Source organism: Cryptomeria japonica, chromosome 11 (genome assembly GCF_030272615.1).
Source record: "Cryptomeria japonica chromosome 11, Sugi_1.0, whole genome shotgun sequence".
Taxonomy (NCBI): domain Eukaryota; kingdom Viridiplantae; phylum Streptophyta; class Pinopsida; order Cupressales; family Cupressaceae; genus Cryptomeria; species Cryptomeria japonica.
The window spans coordinates 136636635-136663859 of NC_081415.1; the positions used below are offsets into that span (position 1 = coordinate 136636635).

The 27225-nt window shown below is 41.8% G+C and overlaps 1 protein-coding gene across 2 annotated transcripts in view; it reads left to right on the forward strand.

The window, feature by feature from the left end:
* LOC131032643 (uncharacterized) overlaps positions 1-27225 on the forward strand; it is a 249297-nt gene that overhangs the window by 124179 nt on the left and 97893 nt on the right. For both annotated transcript variants that reach the window (XM_057963667.2, XM_057963665.2), the window contains exon 7: positions 26861-26994. In XM_057963667.2, the coding sequence (XP_057819650.1) occupies positions 26861-26994 (134 nt within the window). The remainder of the gene's footprint in view (positions 1-26860; positions 26995-27225) is intronic.

The window sequence follows — 27225 nt, forward strand, 5'->3', positions numbered from 1 at the left end:
CAAGCAAGGTCTACTCTTGAGTAACCAATTCTTGTTGATGAAGTTCAAACATGTATCAGGGTTATCTTCATAGATAGATCTAGCTCCTTCCAGGCTCTTGTAGATCATGTCTCTCTGCTCCGGGAGATAAAAAGCTTCGCTTATAGCTTCCTCTGAAAGGTAGGCTAAGACAGTTCCATCCTCAGTTACGATGGTCCTCGAATGTGAATCATAGTGCCGGGCACATTCGATCATCAACTCGTGACACTTGACTGCAAGAGGGAAACCTGCGGCCTTGATGATGCCACTCTCAATTATCCTCTTCGCAACAGGTGACACCTTGCCGATGTAGGGCGCTTCCCGAAACTTCTTCACATTGAAGTTTCCTAGATTGGTGTCTCCGATATTGCTCCACTTGGACACGATCCTGGTCTCTGGTCTCCAATTCATTGTTCTTCTGATCCTCCTTGATGAGAGCCTGCCGAGTAGTGGATCCACTGGCCTTGGGGGTCGTCATTTGATACCTACAAGAAATGCTTAAGTTAGGATTGAGCATGATATCTTAAGATAGGAGATTTGACACCTTTCAAGGAAATAAGAAGATTACAATTTGAAAATAATATGATAAACCTTTAAAATTATGAATTTTCAAATTGATATTAATTCTGAATTAAATCAGATTGTGCAAGACCTAACCTTACAAAGGATTGCTATGGAAAATCAAATTAAATCTTGAATAAGCTTTCAAAAATCTGATCATACATACCTTCCTTTTGATTTTTAGCTATCAACCTTGAAAAATGAATAAAGGAAAAATGGAATTTGCTGGACAAAGATCCTTAATTTGAATTTCAGGTCCTTCCCTTTGATGGCTTCCACCTTCAATCAGCCTTCAAGCTTCCTTCAAAATCTGGAAATTCGCCTTCAAGTAATGATTTCGCCTTCAACTTGCTTAATTTCGCACCTCCAAATCTGCTCTTCTAATTCGCATGAGAGAGAATGAATGAATGATTTAAAAATTTCAAAACACACCTCTCCTATATAGGGCGCTCACCTCACTTTACCCCTAGGCCGACTTGGTAAATGCTTAAATAAATAAAATTAAAACCCCTCTACAAGCTGGCCGACTTGATTATAAAGCAAAATAAGATGTCTTGAGCGCTAAAGTGGGGATTTTTTGATTTTTAGGATAATTTCAAAGCCTAAAGGTTGATTTTTTTTATTTTAAGGCTTAGAAAAAGTTAATTAATCAATTTATTAGTGCCTCAGCTCTTGTGAATTTGTCTTAGTCTCCGAATGAGATTTAATTAGCAAATTAGTGAAAAGGTATAAGTAAGCCTAGTTGACGGTAGAATTTGATCAAAGTTTGATGAAGGCTCTTGTCTTAGTCTCCGAATGAGATTTAATTAGCAAATTAGTGAAAAGGTATAAGTAAGCCTAGTTGATGGTAGAATTTGATCAAAGTTTGATGAAGGCTCTTGTCTTAGTCTCCGAATGAGATTTAATTAGCAAATTAGTGAAAAGGTATAAGTAAGCCTAGTTGATGGTAGAATTTGATCAAAGTTTGATGAAGGCTCACCTTTTCCATAGGCACTAAAATACTTAAGATATGAGGAAGGCTTAAATTATTTCAAGGAGGCTTGTTTGAACTTTTTATCTAGGTTTATTCACTCTATTAATCAAAATCCTCACAATCTTGATTTGTCATCACTTCATGCTCTTATCATTATAATTTTGCAACTTGTCTGTCTTAGCCCAAACAATGTTTTCACTCCAAAATCCTCCGGAAGGTGAGCATATGCTTGTTTTAGTTCAACAAAGTCTAGGGATCCATCCTTTTAGCTTCTCACATGGGCAAATTAGGTGATAATGAGAATTTCACTCCAGACCCTTTGGAAGGGTCAGGAGCAGAATTCAAGTTTTAGGCTTCATTTTACATCTCCTTCACTTTCAATTTATCTTGCAGGGCTTAAATAACCTCCGTCCAGTCTTTTCATGCCTTAGGAATCAAAATCTTGTCTTGACACAAAGGGGAAATAGTGATCTTGATGAATTTCGCTCTAGACCCTTTGGAAGGGTCAGGAGCGAAATTCACTTTTTGCTTGCCTATTCACACCCAATTTCACTTTCTTCACTTCACTTCATCTGGACTCCCTCACATTGAATCCACTTCCCAACTTGGCAACATTGGTTTAATCTTCACAAGGCCTAAAAGGTCAAATTCGCTCAAAAACCTAGCTAGGGACAGGACCTATCCAGAATTTCGCTTTGGACCCTTTGGAAGGGTCAGGAGCGAAATTCCAATTTTAGCTCAAGATTTGCATCTTTGGTGGTTAAAAATCTTTCCAAGGAATTCCAAATAGCTTCTTTCACTCTAGTCTAGGCTCGACTTCACTCAAATCTTGGAGAAAAAGGTAGTTTTTAGGGTTTTCGCTCTGGACCCTTTGGAAGGGTCAGGAGTGAAAATCTTGTTTTGAGCTTATTCCTCCATCATTTCAACTTGAATCCACCTCAAAAGGCAAGAAAACACTTCCCCTCACTCATCTAAGCTATAAAAACCCAAGTTTGACTTGATTTTGCAAGGAAAACAAGTGATTGTAGAATTTTCTCTCTGGACCCTTTGGAAGTGTCAGGAGCGAATTTCTTGATTTGGCTCAATTCCTTCAATTTCAATGATTTCTAGCAACTTGAAGTCACTCTTAGGGACATCTCCTTCTTGATTTTACCTTAGCCCATGCTTGATCTAGCACAAAGTTGATAGCAAAGAGAGGTTTTGAGAAAATTCGCAATAGACCCTTTGGAAGGGTCAGGAGCGAAAATCTCATTCTTGACTTGATATTTCATCTCTTCAACTCCAATCCTCTCTAGAAGGCAACTAAACATCATTCTTCACCCAAGGGACAAGGTCTTAAGCCTAAACAAGGTCAAAAGAATAGGTTTGCAAGGAATTTCGCCTTGGACCCTTTGGAAGGCTCAGGAGCGAAATTTCCTTTCTTGGCTAAAATCCTCACTCTTCAATGCTATCAAACATTCTCAAAGGCAAAATCATGTCCATTCTCCCTTTTAACATGCCTTGGACATCAAAATTTGATCAAACTAGGGAGGAAATGAGGTCTAGGAGGATTTTCGCTCTGGACCCTTTGGAAGGGTCAGGAGCGAAAATCATGATTTGGGCTTGCTTGTTCAATTTTCAAACTTTCAATCTTATTTTGGGAGCAAACATAGATCATTCTTCACCTAAACAAACAAGGGAGCAAATGAAGTATATAATGAATTTCGCGCTGGACCCTTTGGAAGATTCAGGAGCGAAATTCTCTTTTAGGTTAAAATCTTGATCTTCCAAAGCATCCCACTCCCTCTCAGGGCAAGAACATACTAATTCCTCCTTCATCAATCCAACGCCTAGCCAAAACAAGGAAGAAAACAAGAGATATAAGGATTTTCGCTATGGACCCTTTGGAAGGGTCAGGAGCGAAAATCATGTTTTGAGCTTGATTCTTGACTTTTCCAACTCCAATCCTCTTTGAGAGGCAAACATAGATCCTTCCTCTCACATCTCCACCAAGATCCTGACTTTGGCCAAGGGAGAAATGAGTGTTTTCAAGAATTTCGTCTTGGACCCTTTGGAAGGGGCAGGAGCGAAATTCTTATTCTTGGCTAGAATTCCTCATCTTTCAATCTTTACAAGGCTAGAACATTCAAAAACACCTCCAAGCATGCCTTAGAAACCAAGAGCTTGGCCTGGACAATGAAGAAATTGAGGTCTTCAAGGATTTTCGCTCTGGACCCTTTGGAAGGGTCAGGAGCGAATTTCTTTTTCCTGGCTGATTTTCATCTTCCTTTCAACTCATTCTCATATAAATTTGGTCAATTCAACTTCCTTTCATCGCAATCAAGACAAATCTCCATCCAACTGGGTCTAGGCGAGGTCAAACTAGGTTTCAAGGTCAAAGGAAGGCAAAAATGGAAGATTTCGCTTTGGACCCTTTGCAAGGGTCAGGAGCGAAAATCTTCATTTGGGCTAAAATCTTTCATCTCCTCCACCTTAAGTTACTCCCTAAGACTAGAACATGTCAAAAACTTCCATACATGCCTCAAAACTAGGAATTTGGTCTTGACAAGTGAGAAGTTGAGGTGTATAAGGATTTTCGCTATGGACCCTTTGGAAGGGTCAGGAGCAAAAATCATGTTCTTGGACAAAATCCCCACCTTTTAGTGCCTTCATTCACTTCTCTTGGCCAGAGTACATCAATCCACCTTCCAACATGCCTTAGAGACCAATAGCAAAACCAGAATTAGGAAGGAAATGAGGGTTATGAGGATTTTCGCTCTGGACCCTTTGGAAGGGTCAGGAGCTAATTTCCTCTTCTAGGCTAACTTCCATTATTCTGATACTTCAAACCTCGGATATCCTTCCAAAACTCCTTCAGTCATCATCAAGTGCATTTGCTCATCCACTTTTGAAATCGCCACTTCCATCTCTCCCTGACCACTAACTCCGCTTAATCGACTCGGACCTGGAGGAAAACAAGACTCTGACAAGAAAACCATCATTCTAGACCTACCCCTACTTGAGACTTACCATCTTTTCACTCAATCCATCCATCTTGATTCCCCTGAAAGGAAAAGCTCCACTAAGGCAAACCTAGGGTTCCAGGCAGACAACTAATGACCTCCCAAAACCAAGCCAAACTCAACTTGAAAGAAACCCCAAGACAAGCTCTTGGAGAAAACCCTAATCTACCCAGCCCAGGCGACCACTCAATCACTCCAAACCTAGCAAGTAGAGAGAAAACCTAACTAAGAGAAAGGCAAAACCCTAAGAAAAAGAGGGGGTCCCCATTCTAATGGGGCGATGTGTGAAATGGTCACAACAGGTATTCACACATCGCCCCATTGCAAGTGGGGACCCCCACTTTATTCCTGCTTGCTTAGTTGTTGGTTGTGTCGAGTCTTAGCGATTAGCCTTTGCATTAAGAGATCTAAGTCGACAAGAAGTCAGGAGTCAGGTAGATAGTCTTGCATGAGTGTGAAGTAAGTTTGCAAGGTATAGATATCAAGAGTTCAACCATGAGTAAGGAAGATTTTCCATGAGGAGGGAGAAACTGATATGAGGTCCTCTTCTAAGAAATTGATATGAGGAAGACTTTTGGGCCAAGGGGTCGAGTTATCTTGGTTGTGTTGTGAGGTATTCACACATCGCCCCATTGCAAATGGGGACCCCCACTTTATTCCTGCTTGCTTAGTTGTTGGTTGTGTCGAGTCTTAGCTATTAGCATTTTCATTAAGAGATCTAGGTCGACAAGAAGTCAGGAGATAGGTAGATAGTCTTGCATGAGTGTGAAGTAAGTTTGCAAGGTATAGATATCAAGAGTTCAACCATGAGTAAGGAAGATTTTCCAATTTGAAGGCCACTTCAATTGCTCCTCTTAAAGGAAAGAACTTCACTTCATGAACATTCCTTGTGTAGTGAATTCATTACACTTCTCCCACAAAGCGAAGACTCACTCTAAGATCTCATGTTGAGCAAGTTACAGGGTATTGAAGTTGAGAGCATAAGCGAAAATGAGCAAAGAGGAGTTTGGTCTTGGTTTGAAATCCACTTCATGAGCTTAACCTTAGGAACAAACCTCGTCTTCAAAGCCTCAGGAGTAAATTTCATCTTCAAAACTTCATGAACTCGGGGTATGGAGCAAACTTCATGAATGAGGAGATTGGAGCAAATTTCACTTTCAAACTTTCATAAACGAGGTTGGCAATAAAGGAATGAAGTGAAGGAGTTGAAAGCACTTACTTCATGAGTTCACCTTTTGAAGCGAAATTTACAACTTCATGAGTGAAGTTGGGAATAAAGGAATGAAGCAAATTTTAAGAACATGAACTTCATGAATTCAACATCTAGAGCGAACTTCATGAATTTGCATATTGGAGCGAATAACATACTTCATGAGTTGAGCAACCCAAGCGAAATTCATACTTCATGATCTCACAATTTGGAGCGAATTCCACTCTTGGAGCAACTTCATGAGTAGGAGTATTGGAGTGAACTTCAGGTTTGAGAGTTTTGCAGCGGATTTCATTTTTGGAAAAGACCAGCAAACTCTTGGGCCAATTCTGCCTTGGCACGATCCAACTCCTCCTCTAGGCTGGTCGCTCGGGCCCTCTGCTATGCCAACTCCATCTCCATCATATGCAGGCGAGTGGCTAGCTCCTCCCTAGCTGTGATAGCCGCCACCCGCTCTCTTTGCTGCTGAGGCACCATGTTGAGTACGTCTGAGCTGGAAGTACCTGTCCCGGAAGGCTTGCTCTACTCGCTATAGCAGCAAGTGTACTCCACTAACCCCAGTCGTCTCCTCACTCCTCCAATCCGCCAACATCTCGGGAGTCTCCACAGCAGGCCAACCCTTGGCCTCAAAACATTTCCCAAACTCCTCAGCACACCCTCTAGTGGCAAAGGCGATGAGTCCCACAACAGCAGACTGCTCGACAGTCCGCCACTGAATAGAGGCTGCCAATCTCCATGCACTGGCCTCAACCTCTGTTGCCATCCTCTGCGCATCGGGTCCCATCTCTGCCAAAAATATCTCTATGCCCTTCGGCTGGCTCTCAGTAGTGGCCTGCTCCTGTTGTTGCATCTCTGTCATCTCCTCCTCAAACCGAACGGTGTCCTGCAGAAAGTCCATCGCCAACTCCTGTTGTCTCACCTCCTGATGAGAACTACCCTCATCGAGGTCTGTAATTTTAGGAAAAGGACATGGCTTGGGTGAGGCAGGCAGGGGTCCCAGTGGTGTCATAGGAGGCATCTCATAGCGACCCAGCCACGCATCCATGGTGGCATCATCATCTCTAGTCACTGTGCCCTTTGCTGCGGTGACCTCCATATGTATTGGTTCCCTTCGTACGGTAGAGCCAATGCAAGGAGGTTCGCTGGGAATTGTTGTCATTTTATGACATACTTGGCCCATCAGTGAGAACCGATCAGAGATATGTTCCATGGACCAGCGCTGCCCAGTTGATCAAGGAGAAAAGCAATGGAATTATGAAATGTGAAGTGTTGTCTTGTCAGAAGGAAGTCCCCCGGAACTCCGGAACCCCCAGGTTCCCAAGTTCCTTGTCCTTCAACCCTGGAACTCTGGAACCCCCAGGTTCCCAAGTTCCTTGTCCTTCAAACCCGGAACTCTAGAACCCCTAGGTTCCCAAGTTCCTTGTCCTTCTCCCCCGGAACTTCGGAACCCCCAGGTTCCCAAGTTCCTTGTCCTTCAACCCCGAAACTTCGGAACCCCAAGGTTCCCAAGTTCCTTGTCCTTCTACCCCAGAACTCCGGAACCCTCAGGTTCCCAAGTTCCTTTTCTTTCTACCTGGAAACTCCGGAACCCCCAGGTTCCCAAGTTCCTTGTTCTTCTACCCCGAAACTCCGGAACCCTCAGGTTCCCAAGTTCCTTTTCCTTCTACCCGGAAACTCCGGAACCCCCAGGTTCCCAAGTTCCTTGTTCTTCTACCCCTAAACTCCGGAACCCTCAGGTTCCCAAGTTCCTTGTCCTTCTACCTCAGAACTCCGGAACCCCCAGGTTCCCAAGTTCCTTGTCCAACTACGGTGACCCCGGTCTCCGAAGTTCCCCAACTACGGTGACCTTGGTCCTTGAAGTTCCCCAACTACGGTGACCTCGGTCTCCGAGGTCTTCTAAACTTGCTTCTGGCTTGCAACACTTGCAGATGGCATGATCGACACTCAAGGCTTTAAATGCTCCGACAGTTTTGGTGACTTATGAACTTTTTTTGTGGAGCCATAGGGGTGCATTTAATGTTTTTGATAGGATTTCCATCAAGGGAGGTATGGGGCCATGCTGGGTGACTTATGTCATGTCTGACTTTGGAAGGTCAGTCAATCTATCTTCCTCATAATTGCCTTTGGAGGTATGGCTAGGTTGCTTGCATGTACAAGTCAAGTGCATGCACTTCCCTGCACTTCCAGACTGACATGCAAGGGTCATGATCACCATTGTAACCCATTTTTTTTATTTAAAGGCTGTTAAGCCTCATTGTAAAGGGTTCTCTCCCTGCTGCCTTGAGCTTTCTTATGCTCTTCTCTTCTCTTGAAGACTTGTAATATTTTGCTTTTCTGCAACTGTAAGATTGGCTTTTGACCTCGAATTAATTGAAGATCACCATTCTTGCCTTCTTTCAACTTATGCATGTTGTGTATGTGTTCTTACCTCCATTATAGGTGTATGTTTGTGATTTTCTTTCACATGTATGCTGTGTTAGCTTGTTTTCCTGAGTGTGACTTGTGGGAATCCTTCTCCCCTCTTGACAGTTAGCAAATTCTAACCTCCACACCCATATTGGGATCACTTATACAATTAAAGTTTTGCATTTCCCGAGTGTTTCGGTCAATTCTTTGTGTCATCTCGGTAGGGAGGGAAACAATCTCTTCTTGGTGCATCACCTCCTTTCATTTTAAGCAATTCTCTCTTCCTTTTGCTCTGCAAGTTGTTAGGATAGACTTAGTAGTAAGTTTTTAAGTATTGAGCTGGTTCAACACTTGCATCTGGAATGAGAATGAAGCCGGCCTTCTCCAGAGATTCAACCCCCTTGCGCAAGGTCCCACACTTCGGGGTTGTTTCCATGTTTCACAAGGTTGTTGAGTTGATAGCTCAGCAAGGGTGCGAGCTTTTGTGATAACAGTTTTTGGCACGCTCGGTGGGACTTATTCAATTCACATTCTAAGGATTTAGTGCTATTCTTAGTGATTTGGCATTTAGAGGCAGTCATCTCTCAAGCACTTGGCGACTCTGCTCAAGGACCAGTTGTGCTCACACAAAGTTCATAACTCTGGGACCATGGAACCCCTAGGTTCCCAAGTCATCGTAACTCTGCTTACTCCGGAACCCCCAGGTTCCGAAGTGCTTAGACCCAGAACCTCGGAACCCTCAGGTTCTGAACTCCCGAACTTCCTCACCTCGGATATCTAAGCTCCCGAGGTGGCGAAGTGGTCACACTCCGCAACTTCGGACCTCTGAGCTCCCAAGGGTGGTTGTAGATTTCATGCCCAGAATTCATACAAGGGCATCTTCTGGGGGCAATTTCCAATTCATAGAGCTTCCATCTGCAGGCTCTAGAAGGAGGAGAGGTAGACCTTCATTATCACCAATCAGGGGTGACGAGGTTGTAAACACTCCGTCTCCCAGGTCTCGTTCTACTCCTCCATTTACAAGACCTTTTCTATCAAGGGCTCCCACCACTCATATCAATAGACCATTGTTTCACATGGCAAGAAATCAAGTCTTTGTTACCTTCAATGGGGGGAGTCCCCTTGTTTTGACTCAATGGAATGACATACCAGTGGCTGCGTTGAAGAGTATACCATACTTCACTGGTGAAACAACTACTACACCCATTGAGCACATTCAAGACATTGCAAACATCTGCTCCGTCCATAACATCACTCAGGACGATGTTGCTGTCAGACTCTTGGCCACATCCTTGAAAGGCAAAGCCTTGCCCTGGTATAGAGGGTTGTCGTCTAGCTCCATCCACAATTGGGATGAATTGGGGGAGGAATTGTGCAACCATTTTGAAGACAAAAGTGATCAACTATCACTTGTGGAGTAGTTAACTACGATCAAGAGGGCACCCCACGAGTTCATGGGAGACTTCAACTTCAAATTCCATAAGACATGGAATAGGATTCCTGCTCTAGTGAAGCCATCCCCAAATCATGCCTTATTATATTATTTTAGAGCTCTCAACAACGATATAGCTGTCATGGTACAATCAATGGGTGAAGCCTCTCTACCGAGTGCATATGACATAGCCATAAGAGCAGAATTTTTTTTGATTCAGGCCGGGAAGATAGCTCCAAGACCTCCAATGCCTCTCTTCCCAGAAGCTCCTACTCAACAACCCACCTTGGCTCCTATCCCCATGGCTCCCACAGGACAATCATCCACGCCATCTACATCCTCCAATGAGCTCCATGAGGTCAAGGCTCTACTGCAAAACTTTGGCAATGAATTGGTGGCACTAAAAAGACAACAAACTCAGTATAATAGACCTTACCAAGCACAAGAGAATTATCAGCAAAACAGGCCACCCTTTCAAGGGCAAAAGCAATGGAGAAATGCGAGGCCTTTGAATAGTGTGAATCCCACAACCGCAAGCAACTCAAAGGCGATAGTTCCAATGCAAAATAACCTCGCCCAAGAGCAAGATTGGTGTCAACCATGTAAGCAGCGACACAACCTAGGTATATGCCAAAATGGAGGGTTTGCCCAAATTAGTAGTGCAAGATGAGCCGACCACATCTGGCCAACAATATGACCCAAATCAGCCTAGTGTTGGCACTCAAGCTCACTTACAAGGGGATTCTACCTTTGTCAATTGGTAGGAGGCGGAATTTTGTGGTTTGAACCAAACAAATGGTGAGTCCATGCTGCAGTATGCCAGGTCAAAGAAGAGAGCCATGGAGGCTACCCCACCTTCAACATCAGTCCAAGCTCCAACACCCAATGTAGCCATCCATGATACAAGCCAAAGTACCATGCAAGGGAACAAGAGGTAGGAGGAGATCCAAGTCGTCCAAGGAGCAAAGGCAAACCTTGTAGCCTCAAAGGGGCCTCTAAAACCAGCTAATATCCCTTTCAACATAGTTGATCAAATGAAGAAGGCCAACCTCAACGTCACTATGTGGGAGGCCCTTTCAATCCCATCTCAATGGGATTTGCTTAAGGAGGCACTAAAGGAAATCAATCAGTCAGATGAGGAGGCAGCCGTCAACGGAAAGACAGTCTCCACCAGTTTGGTGCAACCCAAGGAGGAAGAAGATTCAAGCAAGATTAGCAAGCCTCCCCCTTTTTATCTCTCCTTAATCATAGGAGACAATTTAGTTCACAACTGCATGATAGATTCAGGAGCTAGTAGCTCAGTCATGCCTAAGAGGGTAGCTGATCTTCTTGGCATAGAATACGAACCTGTGACCAAAGGGGTGGTCCAATTAGATGGCACTTCTATAAAGACAATAGGGGTGGTAAAAAAATTGAAGTTAACCTTGCATGCATGCCCTGGTCGCACTGTCTTGCAAGACATATCAATCATCGACCTCCTTGCCTTCTTTGCCATCTGCCTGTCTAGAGACTTCACTGCGAAGATAGGTGGGTACTTGTCTTCCGACTGGTCCCATATGCTATTTTGAACAAGGTATGGTACCAAGGTCATCATAAGGGCAGAGCCCATTGCCCAAAACCACATTGAACCCTACACCCCTAGCCCTACAAACATGAATTGCACTTTGCATGAAGAGGGAGACGAGTGTGTTGTTCGTGAGCTTGCTACTCTCTTGCAGGAGGTTCCTAATTGCTTGTTGGACGAATGGGCTAATGCTTTTCAGTTTGATTCGTTAGCTGAGACTGAAGAGACTGGGCTTGGCACCTATTGTATCCATGAAGAGGATACTCCTATTCCTAACCTCATCAAGACACAAGGAGATTCAAAGGGGTTATGGAGCATGTTTTTTGATGGTTCAAGAAACAAGAATGGTGCAGGTGCCAGGGTGATGCTTGTTTCTCCTGAGCAGGAGAAATATTTCTTCTCTTTTAGGTTTCAATTTGGTTGCACCAACAATGTCGCTGAGTATGAAGCCTTGATCCAAGGCCTCCAACTTGCACAAAGCAGAAAGATCAGATCTTTGCAAGTATTTGGAGATAGTGAGTTGGTTGTTAAACACATTTGAGCCCAAAGTGTAGCAAAAAACAACCTACTCAAATCATACAAACGCAGGGTTTGGGATTTGATTGAAGGATTTGAGGCCTTGAATATCCAAAGCATTCCTAGGGGTTAGAACAAGTATGCTAATAGGCTTGCAGCGGCTGGTGCTCAGTTCGACATACCAACCCATGTTGCAAGTGAGAAGGAGCAACACATCAGGCTTGTTGTGAGACCTTCTATCCCAGACAACCAAGCGAATTGGTAAGTGTTCGAAAGCGATCAACAGATCGTTAATTTCTTGCAAAATGAAGCAGAATTTTCTGCTGAAAATCAATCCAAGATGCAAGACCAATATGGAGATCAAATTATGCAGCTCAACTCTAACAAGTTGCCTAAAGGTCTAGTTACCTTGGAGGGCATTTTCAACTCGGATGATCAGTTGAAGAAAAAAATGAACTTGGCTGCAAAGAGGGGTGATTACAAGCCAGTTGTTGTTGTTGAAGGTAGGTCCTTGAACTTGGGCAAGGTGTGTTCCTCAACCGAGCAAGAGGCCTTTGTTGAGCTTTGCCAACAATATGATGACATAGCCGCTTGGACCTATGAGGACTTGAAGGGTTTTGACCCTAGCTTAGCCCAGCATACCATAGAGCTAAACCAAGATGCTAAGCCAGTTAGACAAAAGCAAAGGCCAATAAACCCCAAAATTGAGCTACTAAGGAGGAAGGAGTTGACCAAGCTCATAGAAGCCAATATCATCTTTCCCATCAAGCACTCCTCCTAGGTGGCCAACCTTGTCCCTGTAAGGAAAAAGAATGGGGAAATCAAGCTATGTGTAGACTTTAGGGATCTCAATAGAGCCTCCCTCAAGAATCATTATCCCCTTCCCTCTATGGAGCAGATTCTCCAAAATGTCAGTGTCTCAGAAAGATTTTCATTCTTGGATGGGTATTCAGGCTACAATCAGATCTTAGTCCAGGAATCAGACCAATACAAGACTGCATTTACTACTAAGTGAAGCACCTATGCTTATTGTAAAATGCCCTTTGAGCTAACCAATGTAGGTGCCACGTTCCAAAGAGCAATGTACATGGCCTTCAAGGGTGTATTAGCAAGGTTTGTGCTTGTATACCTTGATGAGAGAACTGTTTATTCGAAGTATGCAGCTGACCATGTTGGTCATCTTGAGCAAGTGTTCATGAAATGCAGGGAGTATGGTGTGTCCTTGAACCCTAGCAACTATGTATTTGCTACTGATCAAGGAAGATTGCTAGGACACATCGTATCCAAGGAGGGTTTGACTATTGATCCAGAGCGAGTGGAGGCTATTCTTTCTCTTCCACTCCCTAGTCACAAGAAAGGATTGCAAAGTTTCCTTGGTAGGATCAACTTTGTGAGGAGGTTCATTCCCAACCTTGCTACTATGGTAAAATCCCTCACTTCCATGTTGGAGAAAAACTTGGTTTTCAGTTGGACCAAGGAAGGAAGGGCCGGTTTTGAAGAGATCAAACAAGCAATTGCTCAGGCCTCTACCCTCGTCAATCCCAATTATGAAAGGGATTTTATCCTCTATACCTTTGGAGGAGAGTCCAGCATTTCAACTGTCCTAACACAGCTGAACGATGACAAGTTGGAGCAACCTATTGCTTTCTTTAGTGAAGGGCTAAAAGACTACGAGCTTAAGTATAGCTATGTAGAGAAGCAAGTCCTTACTGTTGTAAGGGCATTAAAAAAGTTCAAGCACATGTTGTCCAACAACAGGATCCAGCTCTTAGTTCCACATGCAAGTGTCAAGGATTTCCTTCTAAACAAGGATATCAGTGAGAAGAGGGCTGGGTGGATAACCAAGGTCATGGAGTATGACATCAACATCAAGATCACCAAACTTGTAAGAGGCAGGGGCCTATGTGAACAACTTGTCTCATCTTCTGAGACTACTTCAGAGGTTGCCCTTGTGTTACAAGAAGATCAACCAACTGACAACAACACTCAATTCAGTTGGGTAGGTGACATGACCACCTTTTTAAAGGAAGGTAGATACCCCCAAGGTCTGGACCGGACCAAAAGAAGACATTTCAGGTTGCAGTCCATTCCCTATGTCTTAGTGAATGGCACTCTTTTTCGAAAAGACTCCAATGGAGTCTTACTAAGATGTATCGAACAAAACCAAGTCAGTAGATTGTTAGAGGAATTTCATGATGGCTCTTCGGGGGGCCACTTCTCTGCAAGGATTACGGCTATCAAAATAGTGAGGGCTGGTTATTACTGGCCATCCTTATTCTGTGACTCACATAGATGGGTGAAGAATTGCAAGAAATGTGCTCTCTTCTCTAGAAAGCAAAGATTAGCTGCCCTACCTCTTCATCCCATCCAAGCAGATCAATAGTTCGCCCAATGGGGTTTAGACTTAATTGGCGTGATCAATCCACCTCCCAGTGCTGGCCATAAATGGATCTTGGCCGCAACAGATTACTTCACAAGGTGGACGGAGGAAGTCGCATTGAGGGATGCCACTAAGGCCTTAGGGTTGGAATTCCTTGAGGGAATTGTGACAAGATTCGGTGTCCCCTCCACCATCATATCAGACAATGCCAAGGCATTTGTTGGAACCCAAATCAGTTCTTGGGCAGTTAAGCATGGTGTATACTTGAAGACATCATCCAACTATTACCCTTAGGGTAACGGCTTAGTTGAATCTTCCAACAAGAACCTCATCAGGATAATTAAAAGGACAATTGAAGACAATCAGAGGACATGGCACACTAAGTTGAGGATAGCCTTATTGGCTGACAGGATCACACCCAAGCGGGCGATTGGTAACACCCCTTTCATGCTAGTATATGGGAAGGAAGCAAGACTCCCAACTTCCCTAGAGTTACCCTCTCTTGAACTAGCGCATCAGCTGGAATTAATAGAGAATGATGCCATGACAGTAAGACTAGTTGAGCTGATGGAGCTGGAGGAGGTTAGCAGTGGGATGCAGACCTAGTTCAAAGAGGGAGACCTAGTTCTCAAGTGGGATGCAGACAGAGCCAAAGCTGGCCGACACTCCAAATTTGATGCTATCTGGAGTGGTCCATATGACATCACTAGTTGCAAGGAGGCCAATGCATTTCATCTCTCCAAGCTTGATGGCGAAGTTCTTCCAATCCCTGTGAATGGGATTCATCTCAAGCCTTGCTTCTAAAGAGGGTGTTGATGACTATGTAAATATTAGACTAGAGGTTGTTTTGCTTTCATAAGTGCTTATGCACATGCCGCATTCTCCTTAAGAGGGTGTATGCTTTAGTTTTCAGATTTCCTCCAAGTGATGGTACACACATGTTTGGGTCTTCCATGACTCAGTGCCCAATGGATGCTCAAGGCTTCTGGACTTCATGCTTAGCAGGCAAGCATCCTGTAGAAATCGCCAAAAATGTTGTCATTTTATGACACCCTTCACCCATCAGTGAGAACTGATCAAAGATATGTTCCATGGACCAGCGCTGCCCAGTTGATCAAGAAAAAAAGCAATGGAATTATGAAGTGTGAAGTGTTGTCTTGTCAGAAGGAAGTCCCCCAGAACTCCGGAACCCCCAGGTTCCCAAGTAACTTGTCCTTCAAACCGGGAACTCCGGAACCCCCAAGTTCCCAAGTTCCTTGTCCTTCTCCCTTGGAACTCCGGAACCCCCAGGTTCCCAAGTTCCTTATCCTTCTACCCCAAAACTCCAGAACCCCCAGGTTCCGAGGTTTCTTGTCCTTCAACCCCGAAACTCCAGAACCTCCAGGTTCCCAAGTTCCTTGTCCTTCTACCTCGGAACTCCGAAACCCCCAGGTTCCCAAGTTCCTTGTCCAACTACGGTGACCCCGCTATCCGAAGTTCCCCAACTACGGTGACCTTGATCTCCTAAGTCTTCTAAACTTGCTTCTGGCTTGCAACACTTCCAGATGGCGTGATCGACACTCAAGGCTTTAAATGCTCTGACAATTTTGGTGACTAATGCACTTTTTTGGTGAAGCCACAGGGGTGCATTTAATGTTTTTGACAGCATTTCCATCAAGGGAGGTACGGGGCCATGTTGGGTGACTTATGTCATGTTTGACTTTGGAAGGTCAATCAATCTATCTTCCTCAAAATTGCCTTTGGAGGTATGGCTAGGTTGCTTGCATGTACAAGTCAAGTGCATGCACTTCCCTGCACTTCCAGACTGACATGCAGGGGTCATGATCACCATTGTAACCCATTTTTTCTATTTAAAGGCTGTTAAGCCTCATTGTAAAGGGTTCTCTCCTTGCTGCCTTGAGCTTTCTTATGCTCTTCTCTTCTCTTGAAGACTTGTAATCTTCTGCATTTCTGCAACTGTAAGATTGGCTTTTGACCTCGAATTAATTGAAGATCACCATTCTTGCCTTCTTTCAACTTATGCATGTTGTGTATGTGTTCTTACCTCCATTATAGGTGTATGTTTGTGATTTTCTTTCACATGTATGTTGTGTTAGCTTGTTTTCTAAGTGTGACTTTTGGGAATCCTTCTCCCCTCTTGACACTTAGCAAATTCTAACCTCCACACACGTATTGGGATCACTTATACAATTGAAGTTGTGCATTTCCTGAGTGTTTCGGTCAATTCTTTGTGTCATCTCGGTAGGGAGGGAAACAATCTCTTCTTGGTGCATCACCTCCTTTCATTTTAAGCAATTCTCTCTTCCTTTTGCTCTGCAAGTTGTTAGGATAGACTTAGTAGTAAGTTTTGAAGTGTTGAGTTGGTTCAACACCTGCATCTGGAATGAGAAGGAAGCCGACCTTCTCTAGAGATTCAACCCCCTTGCGCAAGGTCCCACACTTCGGGGTTGTTTCCATGTTTCACAAGGTTGCTGAGTTGATAGCTCAGCAAGGGTGCGAGCTTTTGTGATAACAGGAACCAATGACACTGCTGGATCCTCCTCTGTCGGAGCTGCTGTGGTGACCTGTTGTGACCTTTTCACACATCGCCCCATTGTTAACGGGGACCCCCTCTTTTCCTGCTTTCTGTGTTGTTAGGTTAGGGTTTTTGGCTGCCTAGTGGGCAATTTTGCGTTTTTCGTGCCCGAGTCTCGGAGTTTTGATCGTGCCTAATGTCGTTTAGGGTTTTTTTGAAGTGTTAGAATCAAGTTGCTAACTTCGAAATTTTATTGATCCTAAATTTTGTCTAAGTGTTGGCCTATTGAGCGTTAACGTGTTTTTAAGCACACGCATCAGTGATTTTAAAGTGCCAAGGTATCCGCAGACCTTTTGGAGTTGTTTTCTCACTTCTAAGGTATTATTTAAGTTGATTTCGCACTTTGTCCCAATAATTTCCTAGTGTTTCGCTCAATGTGTTGGAAAATTTGCCTAAGTCCAGTCTAATTTTGAAGTTTTTTAGTGATTTTGAGTGGTTAAAATGTCAAATTCCTAAGGGAAATCCATATTCCAAGGGTTAAAAGGTCAAATTCTATGCTAGAGGTGCTTTTCCCCTCATATTCTAGACTACCCACCCTTTTCCCCCACTCAAAATCCACACTACACATGTGTTTCCCCTGAAATTCATACTGGCTATGATTTTCCACCACTGTTTATCCATGCCTGGGTCGTTTTCCCCTTGGAAGCCTTAAAATTTGGCTAAGTGTCAGGATTTTTCGAGAGTGCCATCGATTTTCCACCAGGAGTGTGGACTATAGTGCGGATGAAGTTGAGGATGATTCCATGCCTGGGTCGATTTTCCACCAAGTTGTTTTGTGACGAGTTAGTGGACATTTTTGTGCAGATTCTCAGTCCATGCCGAAGTCGATTTTCTACTGAAAGCATTTTGATGAGTTTTGAGTCCGGATTTTCATCCAGACTGAGGTCGAAATTCCTCCAGGGAGTGGTTTTTTCAGATAAAGTGAATTTGGAGTGTGGATTCCTTGTCCACACCCCCATCGATTTTCCCTTGTGGGGATTATTTTGACGTTTTAAATTATTTTAAATGCAATTTTTTAATCCAACCCAAGTCGATTTTCCCGTGGAGGCTCAATTTTGACTTAAAATTGAAATATTTAAATGAGCCCCATTTTAATTGTTTTCAAATGATGATTAACGATTATTTAAAGTTTTAAAAGCAAAAATTAAATAACTTGCAATAAGCATTTAATATTTTTACCCTTCTAGAAGCAAGTTGGTTTTGCCAAACAAGTATATAGCAAGTGTTTTATCCCAGATTGCTTGTGTGGTGAAAGTGAGAGGCAAAAGCAAGTATAAGAGAGGAGTCTCTAGCAATATTTTATTATTAAATCTGCAAGGTGTCTCCATGAAAGGCGATTTTCCTCTCTTATTGGCAGATTTTTGCGAAGTGCTGAAGTGAAGTGGTGTATTGAGGATTCTTTCTCCTCCATTTTTTCTAGCTTAGCTATCCATTCCATTGCTGCCATTGAAGATCATTTCCAGATTTTTCGATTTTTCCCAAGTTTGGCGATTTAGTTAAGGATGGCGATTTTTGGTGTTTGAGAGCTTTGGCGATTTTATTCTCCATTGTGGCTTGTTGTTCCAGACCTCCATTGTTGCAGATTCGAGCTACATTGAAGACATTTTCAGAATTTTTAGAAATGGCGCCATGGCTGGAAAAGTTCGATTTTTGCTTGGAGCATACTTTGGTGAATTCCATGCATGTTTGATGCCACCTTTGCCTCCCTACTTGCTGTCATTTGCTTCAGATCTGAGTTTGCTTCAGATTTAGACCTCCATTGTTGGCTGTACATTCAATTTTCAGACTTAACTTTTATTGCCTAGCCAGCTGTAACATTAGCGATTTGCATTTGGGAACATTTTGGAGGCATTTTGGGAACATTTTCAGACCATTAGAAGGCTGTCTTAAGGTCTGCAACTATGTTATTGGCTGCTTGTCCTCAGAAATTTATCTTTTACCAGCCATAACTATGTTTTCAAGATTAATTATTTTTATCATCAAAACTGATTTTTATCAAGTTTGTGCATATTCTTGAAGGATTGCAGCATGTTTTTTGAAGTTAATTTATTAGTTTCAGGTTGTCTTCAGATTTGTGACCTCCATTGTTGACTGTGGAAGGTGTCCTCAGACATATCTTGTGTGAAAACACAACCTTTCACACCTTTCCTTAGTCATCGTTGAGCCGGTGTGATGTCAAAGTCCAGATTTAAGGAAATGAAAGAACTACAAAAGATGTTGGAGACTGGATTTTATCTAGAGCTCAATATTTCATCCAGATGGAAGGAGATCACCGATACAAACATGCATTTCCTAGATGTGAACTAGATGCGACGGTGGATGTTCGGAGTCGGAAATCAAGTTCCTTCCCCAGCCTATGCAAACATTATGAAGAGTGATATTTTTCATGCCCCTGGATTTCCACGGTCTGTACAGTGTAGTGAGCTCATCTTGGAGTGTGCACGGCGTTATGATCCTCTCACCCGAATGATCAAAACTCCTAAGGGCGTTGTTATTGCCTACCTTGCTAAGGATGCTATTGCTGAGGTGTTCGGGATTCCACACGGAACAGACATGAAGGATGCGACCAAGGATGAATATATAGAAAGATACACGAAGAAGATGGGTGCATGCAAGAATATGATAAACAAAGAGTGGATGATTGAGCCTAGGTCTCATCATTCCAAGGCTCCCAAGACATTCATGTGCATAGATTTCAAAGAGGAGTATAGTGATTCGATATTCCTACTCAACAGAGTGATGGGAATGCCACAGGGTGCAATATTCCATGGGTGGATGTTCTATTTCATCCAGGATTGTCTTAGAGGGACATTGGTAAATTGACAATTTAGACTTTCAGCTGAAATGTGTCTCAATGATGGCATGGAGATGGCCGCTATTTCTGATTGGCTGATGAGAAGTATGGAGAAAAGTAAGAAGATGATAGAGATACAGCCTATTGATGACATTGATGATTACCTAGCTAGGAGTTCTAAGGAGAAGGAAACCAAGAGAGCTGAGATTTTGTCGCACATAGCTAGAGATGAGACACAAATGTGGATTGCGCAGATTGTTGTTCCTATTGCAGGTGTGATAGCGGACATTGCTACTCCTATGGATTTCCAGATCACTTCCGTTGCCCTTGGTCGTAGATCCAGAGAGCAAGAGTTTCAGGAGGTTGGTGATAACCTCGAGGTAATTGATGCAAGGTTAGATAGAGAGATTGCGGAGAAAGAAAGGTACAGAGAAGAAAATATCAGACTTAGAGAGTATATTGTAGGGATAAAGTGTGAAAATCCCACCCTTATTTCCCCTATTTCAATTGACCATGGAATACATTCACAGTATGAGGCAGCGAGAGATACACTCTCGGAGGTGGAAAAGTGGATTGAGAGTGCAAGAAAGCATGTAGATGATTTCCTTACACAGTTCGTCCATGCATATGATAGGACAACAAAGCTCGTGTTTAGAATCCAGTATTTGGAGGGAGTTTGAGAAGAATTTCGGCCTATTCAAGAGAAAACTATTCCATGCCTCCAGGCTTTGAAGAAGATTCCTCATTCCACCTTGGTCAGCGAGAACATTGTGCATAGTGGAGAGATACAATTTCCATGGCTGGTATTGTTCATTAGCCGTGAAGAAATTAACTTTTGAGAATGCCCAGTCGAGTTGTATGGAGATGCAGGGATTGATTCAGGATATTCAGATGAAGATCCTTGCCTCAATTGAGGAATTATTGGGTGTTGATGTTAGTGATGCTAGTGGTTTACACTTAGCCGAATTAAGAGACAAGATAAAGTTTAGGTATTTTTGTGAGTTGGACTCTTTGAAGAAGAGTCAGATGGATGACTTGGTCTCTTTGTTGATTCATGTTCATAGTTCGCAGAAGCTTATGCCAGATTGGGAGAACACTTTGGATGCTTGCTCGGATTCACTGGACATGATTGATTTACAACAGGATACCTTGCCTAGCATTTCCATGGAGGAGTTAGATTCAGTATTGGCTAGATTCTTGGAGTATGCTAGGAGAGAGAGAGATGCAGGGAGGAATCTTTTAGAAGATTCCCTATTTGATGATTAGGTATCTTTTCATTGGGCCATATGTTGGTGGCACCATTTTTTATGTAAATCCTAATTAGGGCAATTCTGGGGTTTTGTTGGCATGATCTTGGCCATTGATCTTGGATCAATCTTGGCCATCCATTTTGTAAGAGACTCTATATATACTTCCTTGTCTCTCATTTGTAAGAGAGTTTTTGTAGAATTGTTGGTATATGCTGGAGCTATTTGAATCATAATCATTGTTCAATTGGTGGTGATTTTTCTCTTCAAGTGTTGTATTTGCATTCATGGTTCTCAATTCCTCCAAGTTAGATTAGAATTTATTTTCCATGTATGTTAGATTGAGTGAAAGATTTGTTGAACATATTTTTTGTGGAATCCTTAATCCATACCACTAGCCTCTTGCCGCTGGTAAGTGCGCCTTGTGTGGTCAACTGGAAATTTGGGAAAGCTTAACTTCAACTATTTCGCATCCCTTGACAATCATCAACTTGGATGGTGTCAACGTTTGACGGTGATAGTATGAAAATCCTTAAGTATACCTTAGACGATTGCACTAAGCTTGTGTCAATACCTGTTTGTGAGACCTTGCCTAGTTTGATTCCACTAGATCTGTTCATCATTTCCTATATTCCTAGGCTTAGAATAGATTTCCTGAACCCTATTCCTTTTGTCCATTTTTTAGTAAGAAGTAAATCCAGAGCCATATTGATAAATCTTAAGTTGTTAGTACACCTATTCCGCATCTTCATAATTGAAGAAGATAATCCAAACATTTGTGTAAGTCCCCAAGTGAACACAACAATTCACATCGATCATTGAGTTACCCACTCGTCAAGACTTGACATGTAGAAACCTTGGAATCATTTTAGTTGATCTCATTCTTAGCATTTGAGGTGATTTTGCTCAAGAGAGGGTAAATTACCTTGGTATTTTATTCTGAGATGTTATGTGCATAAAACACACATCAACAAGACCCTAGAGGGTGTAGGCAATGAAGGTCGGGGTCTCAATTGCCCAAATCCTGGGATGGGTATGGCTGATATGTCTCCCATCGTCACCCCTGAAGTCTGGAGAGGTGTCAATCCTCCATCCTGAGTCAATACTACTAGTGCATACACAAGTCGGCCTACTCTCGCAGGTCGCACTCCACCCGTCGGTAATCCATGGATTCATCTCGTCATGTGCCCAAAAGAGACTGCACGACCACTGCTCTCCTTTGTGCTAGGGGTTTTCTCTACTTCTTTCCGGCTATCAAGGTAGAATGTGTCGTGACTCTGGTTGCTCCTAGAAGAAGTGTCCTCAGAATCTTCCCCTTCCTCTACACTACTATCATCCTCTTCTTCTACATCCTCGTCAATTTTCTTTGTCTCCTGCTCATGTTCTGACACTACTACATGTGGTGGTCTCCTTTTTTTTGTGACCTTGTGTCCTCTCGACACCTTTGGTCGCACTGGTATCCTCCGCCTCTCTGTTCTCGTTCTTTGTCTCCTCTTCCCTCCTGGTCTCAGCACCTCTGTATGGCGTGTACGACTCTACTGTACTACTGTCACCAATCCCTTCCAATGTCAGGGAAAGGTCTACCCACCTCTTTCTGGTGTTTTCTATTAGTACGAAAACTTGGCCCTCAGCACTCGAGACATCATTGCTAGTTGCACTTTCTTTAGCAAGTTTCTTCAATTGTCACCAACGTTTTGCTTATTGTTCTAACCTCAGCATCCTCTCGACTGCGTCGTGCGCATCTTCTTCCTAATCCTTTGGCACACGGTTTCTATCCTTATTCAGCATCATGGGCATCAATTCCTTCTTGCCGTGGGATTGAAGGTTTGTTAGCGACTTTCGTCACATTCGTCCTCTCATCGACTCCTTTTTTCAAATTGCTGCAAAATTTGTTGCCGATGGGTCTCGTAGTAGGTTTCTTCCTGGCAAGTTTGGAGAGCAAGGAACGCATGTGCCAACAAGCTAGGCAAGTTGCTCATCAACCTGTTTACGGCCGGACTTATGCCAAGGGCACTCCACACTGCACTCTCTGGGACATCCTCAGCCATGGCCTCCCTCTGTACGTAAGTTTCGATGGATGCCTGTAGGATGCAACTGAAATCCCTTGTCAGTGCTCCCTCTCCTTCGAACAACTCCGTCGGCTCTTCCTCGGGATCGCTACTTGTCCCCTCGCTCATAGGTTGCCCCATTATCGTTGTGCCATGTAGTATGTTCCCATCATTCCAAGTTTAATTTGGCAACGACGCCAGATGTTTTCCCGCTAAGGGGTGTGTGTGCATTCAATGCATAACAATACAAAACTATAGGAAATGTGACAATATATACAAAAATGCAAGTAAACAGAAGAACTCATATGTCTGTATTCATTAATGCCAAATGCCAATACATTCAAAACATAGCTTTCTTCGACAATATCTACACACTGAAATAGGAAACCGAGTACATAAATATAGGTGTCGGTGCAGGTTGTCTGGTGCCAACTGCCGACAACTGTCACATAACCACCAACCCTTAACACACGTAACATTCTAATTACAATATGACATAATTACCCGACAACATGGTGAAATTCGTACATCCATACTACTAACAATTTGCTGATTGTAAAGTGCCTTGCATAGTCAACTGGATCCATCTTAGCACTAGCCTTGTGGAGATGTTCATTGCATGTCAAAACAAAGCTTAGTTGAGTTCCACCAAAGATTGTCCATTGCTCTTACATTCTTAGAGTTAGATTAGCTTTTCTCAACCCTCATCCTTTTCTTTTTTTTTTTTTCAAATCAGGTGAAATCCCACGTTCCGGCGATATTCAAAGCATTCAAGCATTCAACGTAAGTCCCCTTGTGATTCCAACAATATCACATCAAACAACTGAGTCTATCCAAGAGCAAATCAAGACTTGACATTCGAGAACCTTAGAGTCGTCCCATTTGATCACGTGGTTTAGCATTTGGAAGTCTTTGTTCAAGTGAGGAAGATTGCTTAGTATTTTATTCTGTGTTGTATAATGCATAAAAACACCATCAACACTACCCTTGGGCTTAGATGGGAAGGATGCCCTAGGCACCCTATTGTGGTTTCCCCACCAACCTCCACAATGGTTTATTGTTGGAATGGATTCAGAGAAGTCTCAATCATAGGAGGGTGAATAAGGTGGTACAATTAGGGAGGGTAGGTACAAGCTTCCTCACTAAGTACACCACCTCATGAAGGATGGATGGTGGAATGCCATGTGGGGCCAAGAGGGATGGTATAAGTGATTTGAAAATCATTGGCATACCCTTTGAAGAGTGCATCATCTTTGTGTAGTTGTTTCCTCATGGCGAAGAATAGTTTGGTTTGATTTCACTAAGTCATCAATAGTTTCTTGCAATGCTAGAAGTAGATTAGATTTCTAAGCCCTTATGTTTTTGCATTTTATTTTTAAAAATCCTTCATAGAATTAGTTATTCTAAGGAAAAGAATTGATAAAGTCCTTGAAGGATTGTTTAAGTCTCTTTGTGTTACCAGAAAATCACATCAATTCACTGAGTCCATCTATCGCAAAGTCGTATTGTTCCCATTGTAAACCTTGAGGTTGCCTGCCTTGATCACATTGTTTAGCATTTAAGGTTTCCTTGTTCAAGAGAGGATAAAATACTTGTACTTGAGGTGTCATAAAAAACACATCAACAATACATATTAACAACATTCCATTGTCTAATTATTTGAGTTTTGAATTTTCTTTGGCAATGTGCATATTAAAGTTTACAAAAAATGATGAAGTCCAAAGCTGTAACTACAAAATGACAAGATCAAACTGTAGACAACTAGATCTCAGTGCTGCTATGCCTATGTCTTATCTTTTCCTAAATCAAAATTAAAGTCTGCACCTGAGTCACCGTCAATATTAAAAATTTAAAACAAAGCTATCAATGTAATATGACAACTGTTTACAATATGATGATTTTCTTACAAAAATGAATATTGATTTTAGTTTAAAAGATCCTACCTCAATACAATTTGTGTATTGAATATTTAAGTTGTATTAAAGACAAGTGAATATCAGTTATAAATAAAAAGTTGGTGAAAAGTAATCACCTTCCAACTAATAAATAAAAAAGGAAATAGATAATTTAATTTTTATCATGCAAATTGAAGATTGAAAGTTAATTCCACTCAGAACTTTTAAATTGTGTTTGCTTCATATCATAATATTTATTTTTTCATCATAATCCAAAAAATACCAAAGAATAATTATGCACTAAATTTAACTAAAGAATCAAAAGAATAGAAAATCAAGTTATTGCTGAGAAAACAATTAAATCAATGGATAAAACTTGAACTATTTTAATTACTAAAAACTAACAAAGCCCCAATAGTTAAAATTCTAATGCTTCTACCCTTTTTTTAACACAAAATTTTGGATTGCACCTCACAAACTGAGATCCAAACAGTGAAAATCTTGCACAGTATTTTTCTGGAGATGTGTTTTTTAAATCTGAACGATAACAATGGAAAAAGCTGCTGGTGACTTAGGATCAAGAAGAGAAACTGCACTCAGAAGAAAACAGGAAAAAATATCCCAATCTTTGTGTTTCTTTCTGTTTGAAGGGCAGAAAACATTTGCACTTCTAGGGGATGTCTAGCCATGTCTGGGATGGTTGGGGGATGCCTATGCATCCTATGGCTATCCTGGGAATAGCTAGCCATCTCCTGGCGTTCACTGTCCATTTTCACAAGTACCTTTCTGGAAAAAAAAATTGGAGGACAGAATACAAGCAATATTACTCGTCAGCAGGAACTTGAATCACTTAGGACTCTACGACCTTGGGTTGCATTGGTTGTCCTTGTTGTAACAAAGGAATTTTTGCTTTCTGCTTATCTGAATAGAATATACATATTGGTGTCAATCCATTTCATTATGTGGCCTATGTTGGTTTCATATTGTCGTTGGTTCTCTTGTTTGGAATTCGATCCTGTGGAGATTTTGCAAATTTTCATAACCTTTTCCTGTCCCTTTGTCTCCAAGTACAGTTTCCACTTCTCCTAATTACATGACATCTTATACAAATATATTTTTAAAGAACCATAGATCAATTTGCAGGTATTGGGATAAAGCATAATGCTCTTTTTGCATGCATTTACCATTTGAATCACAATTACTGCAAAATTCTGCTTTGTTAATGCATGATAGCTTCGGTAAGATAAATGATTGAATGAGAGATAAATGAAGTCTCTCATTCAATCATTTATCCTATCGATAAACTATCAGGAAAACTTCAAGCTATTGATCTTTCAATTGATGTCCAATCTACTTAGTCGATCAATGTTCAAACTATCGATAATCATCTCATAGCATAGTACACCGATTAATATCGGTTTGCATTATAACTGTGATCACCGATTATTATCGGGTTAACCATGTATCCTGATTTATATCGGTTGATTTATCAACAGTAAACAAATGATGATTATTGGGATTAACCGATTGTTATCGGGTGGCAAAGCATACACTGCTTGGTATATAACTATTTGTTAAGTGATTGGTATCAGTTAACAAGTCACGTAGACACCGATTGGCATCGGTTAACATGTCACATAAACACCGATTGGCATTGGATATTAAGTTACGTAGACCCCGATTAGTATCGGGCTGATGATTAGAATAAACACCGATTGGTAATTATAAATCAAAGGGTGCGATCAAGTAATGTCTTGATCGGTCATGTCCATAAGACATGGACATGACCAGTCAAGGCATTGCTTGATCCTCCCCTCTTGCATATATATATCAATCGATATTTGTGAGAAGGATATTGAAATCCATAAATGCTCCTCTCACCTGCCATACAAAAGAAGATAATCAGATTTATAATATAAATAGATAATACATAGATTGAGAAAACATAAATTAGAATACATCTTGCATATTGAATTGGAAATTGAACATCATTTACATGCTTGACGTTAATCTCTTTCTGGAAAAGTATATTCTTCTTGAACTATTACACCAATGGAATAACAGATTACAAAAGGGATAAGCAAGCTATATTCAAAACAAAGGGAGCCTTACTATGCAAATCCAATTTATAGAACACAAACCATATCTTAAACAGTATATTCAAAGCAGATTTTTATATTGTAGATCTGATGTTTTGCATCAACACTAAATTATTCTTCGTTTTCTGTGTCGTTGACAGCTTGAGGGCTAGGCTTGCAGAGTCTTTGACACCAAAACAACCCACATTACTTGGACGCTGTTATGAGGAGCTTTTGAGCAAAAATCCAGCATCAGATCAATCAATAAAGTGTCTTGTCAAACTGCACAAGAAAGGTGGGAACGTTCTTTCCTGTATATTTTATGAGAAAAGTTGGTAGTATATATGATGTTCTCAATTCTTTACGTGGTTAACATTTAGATCAGCTAATACCAAAACAGCAATATTTCATTCAAATGATAGCATATTATTTGTGTTTTTATTAAAAATCATCCTACATCAAGGAAAGCATTGTTAACCACTTTTACGTTTGTCATTGATGTCAATACTTTCTGGAATTTACCATG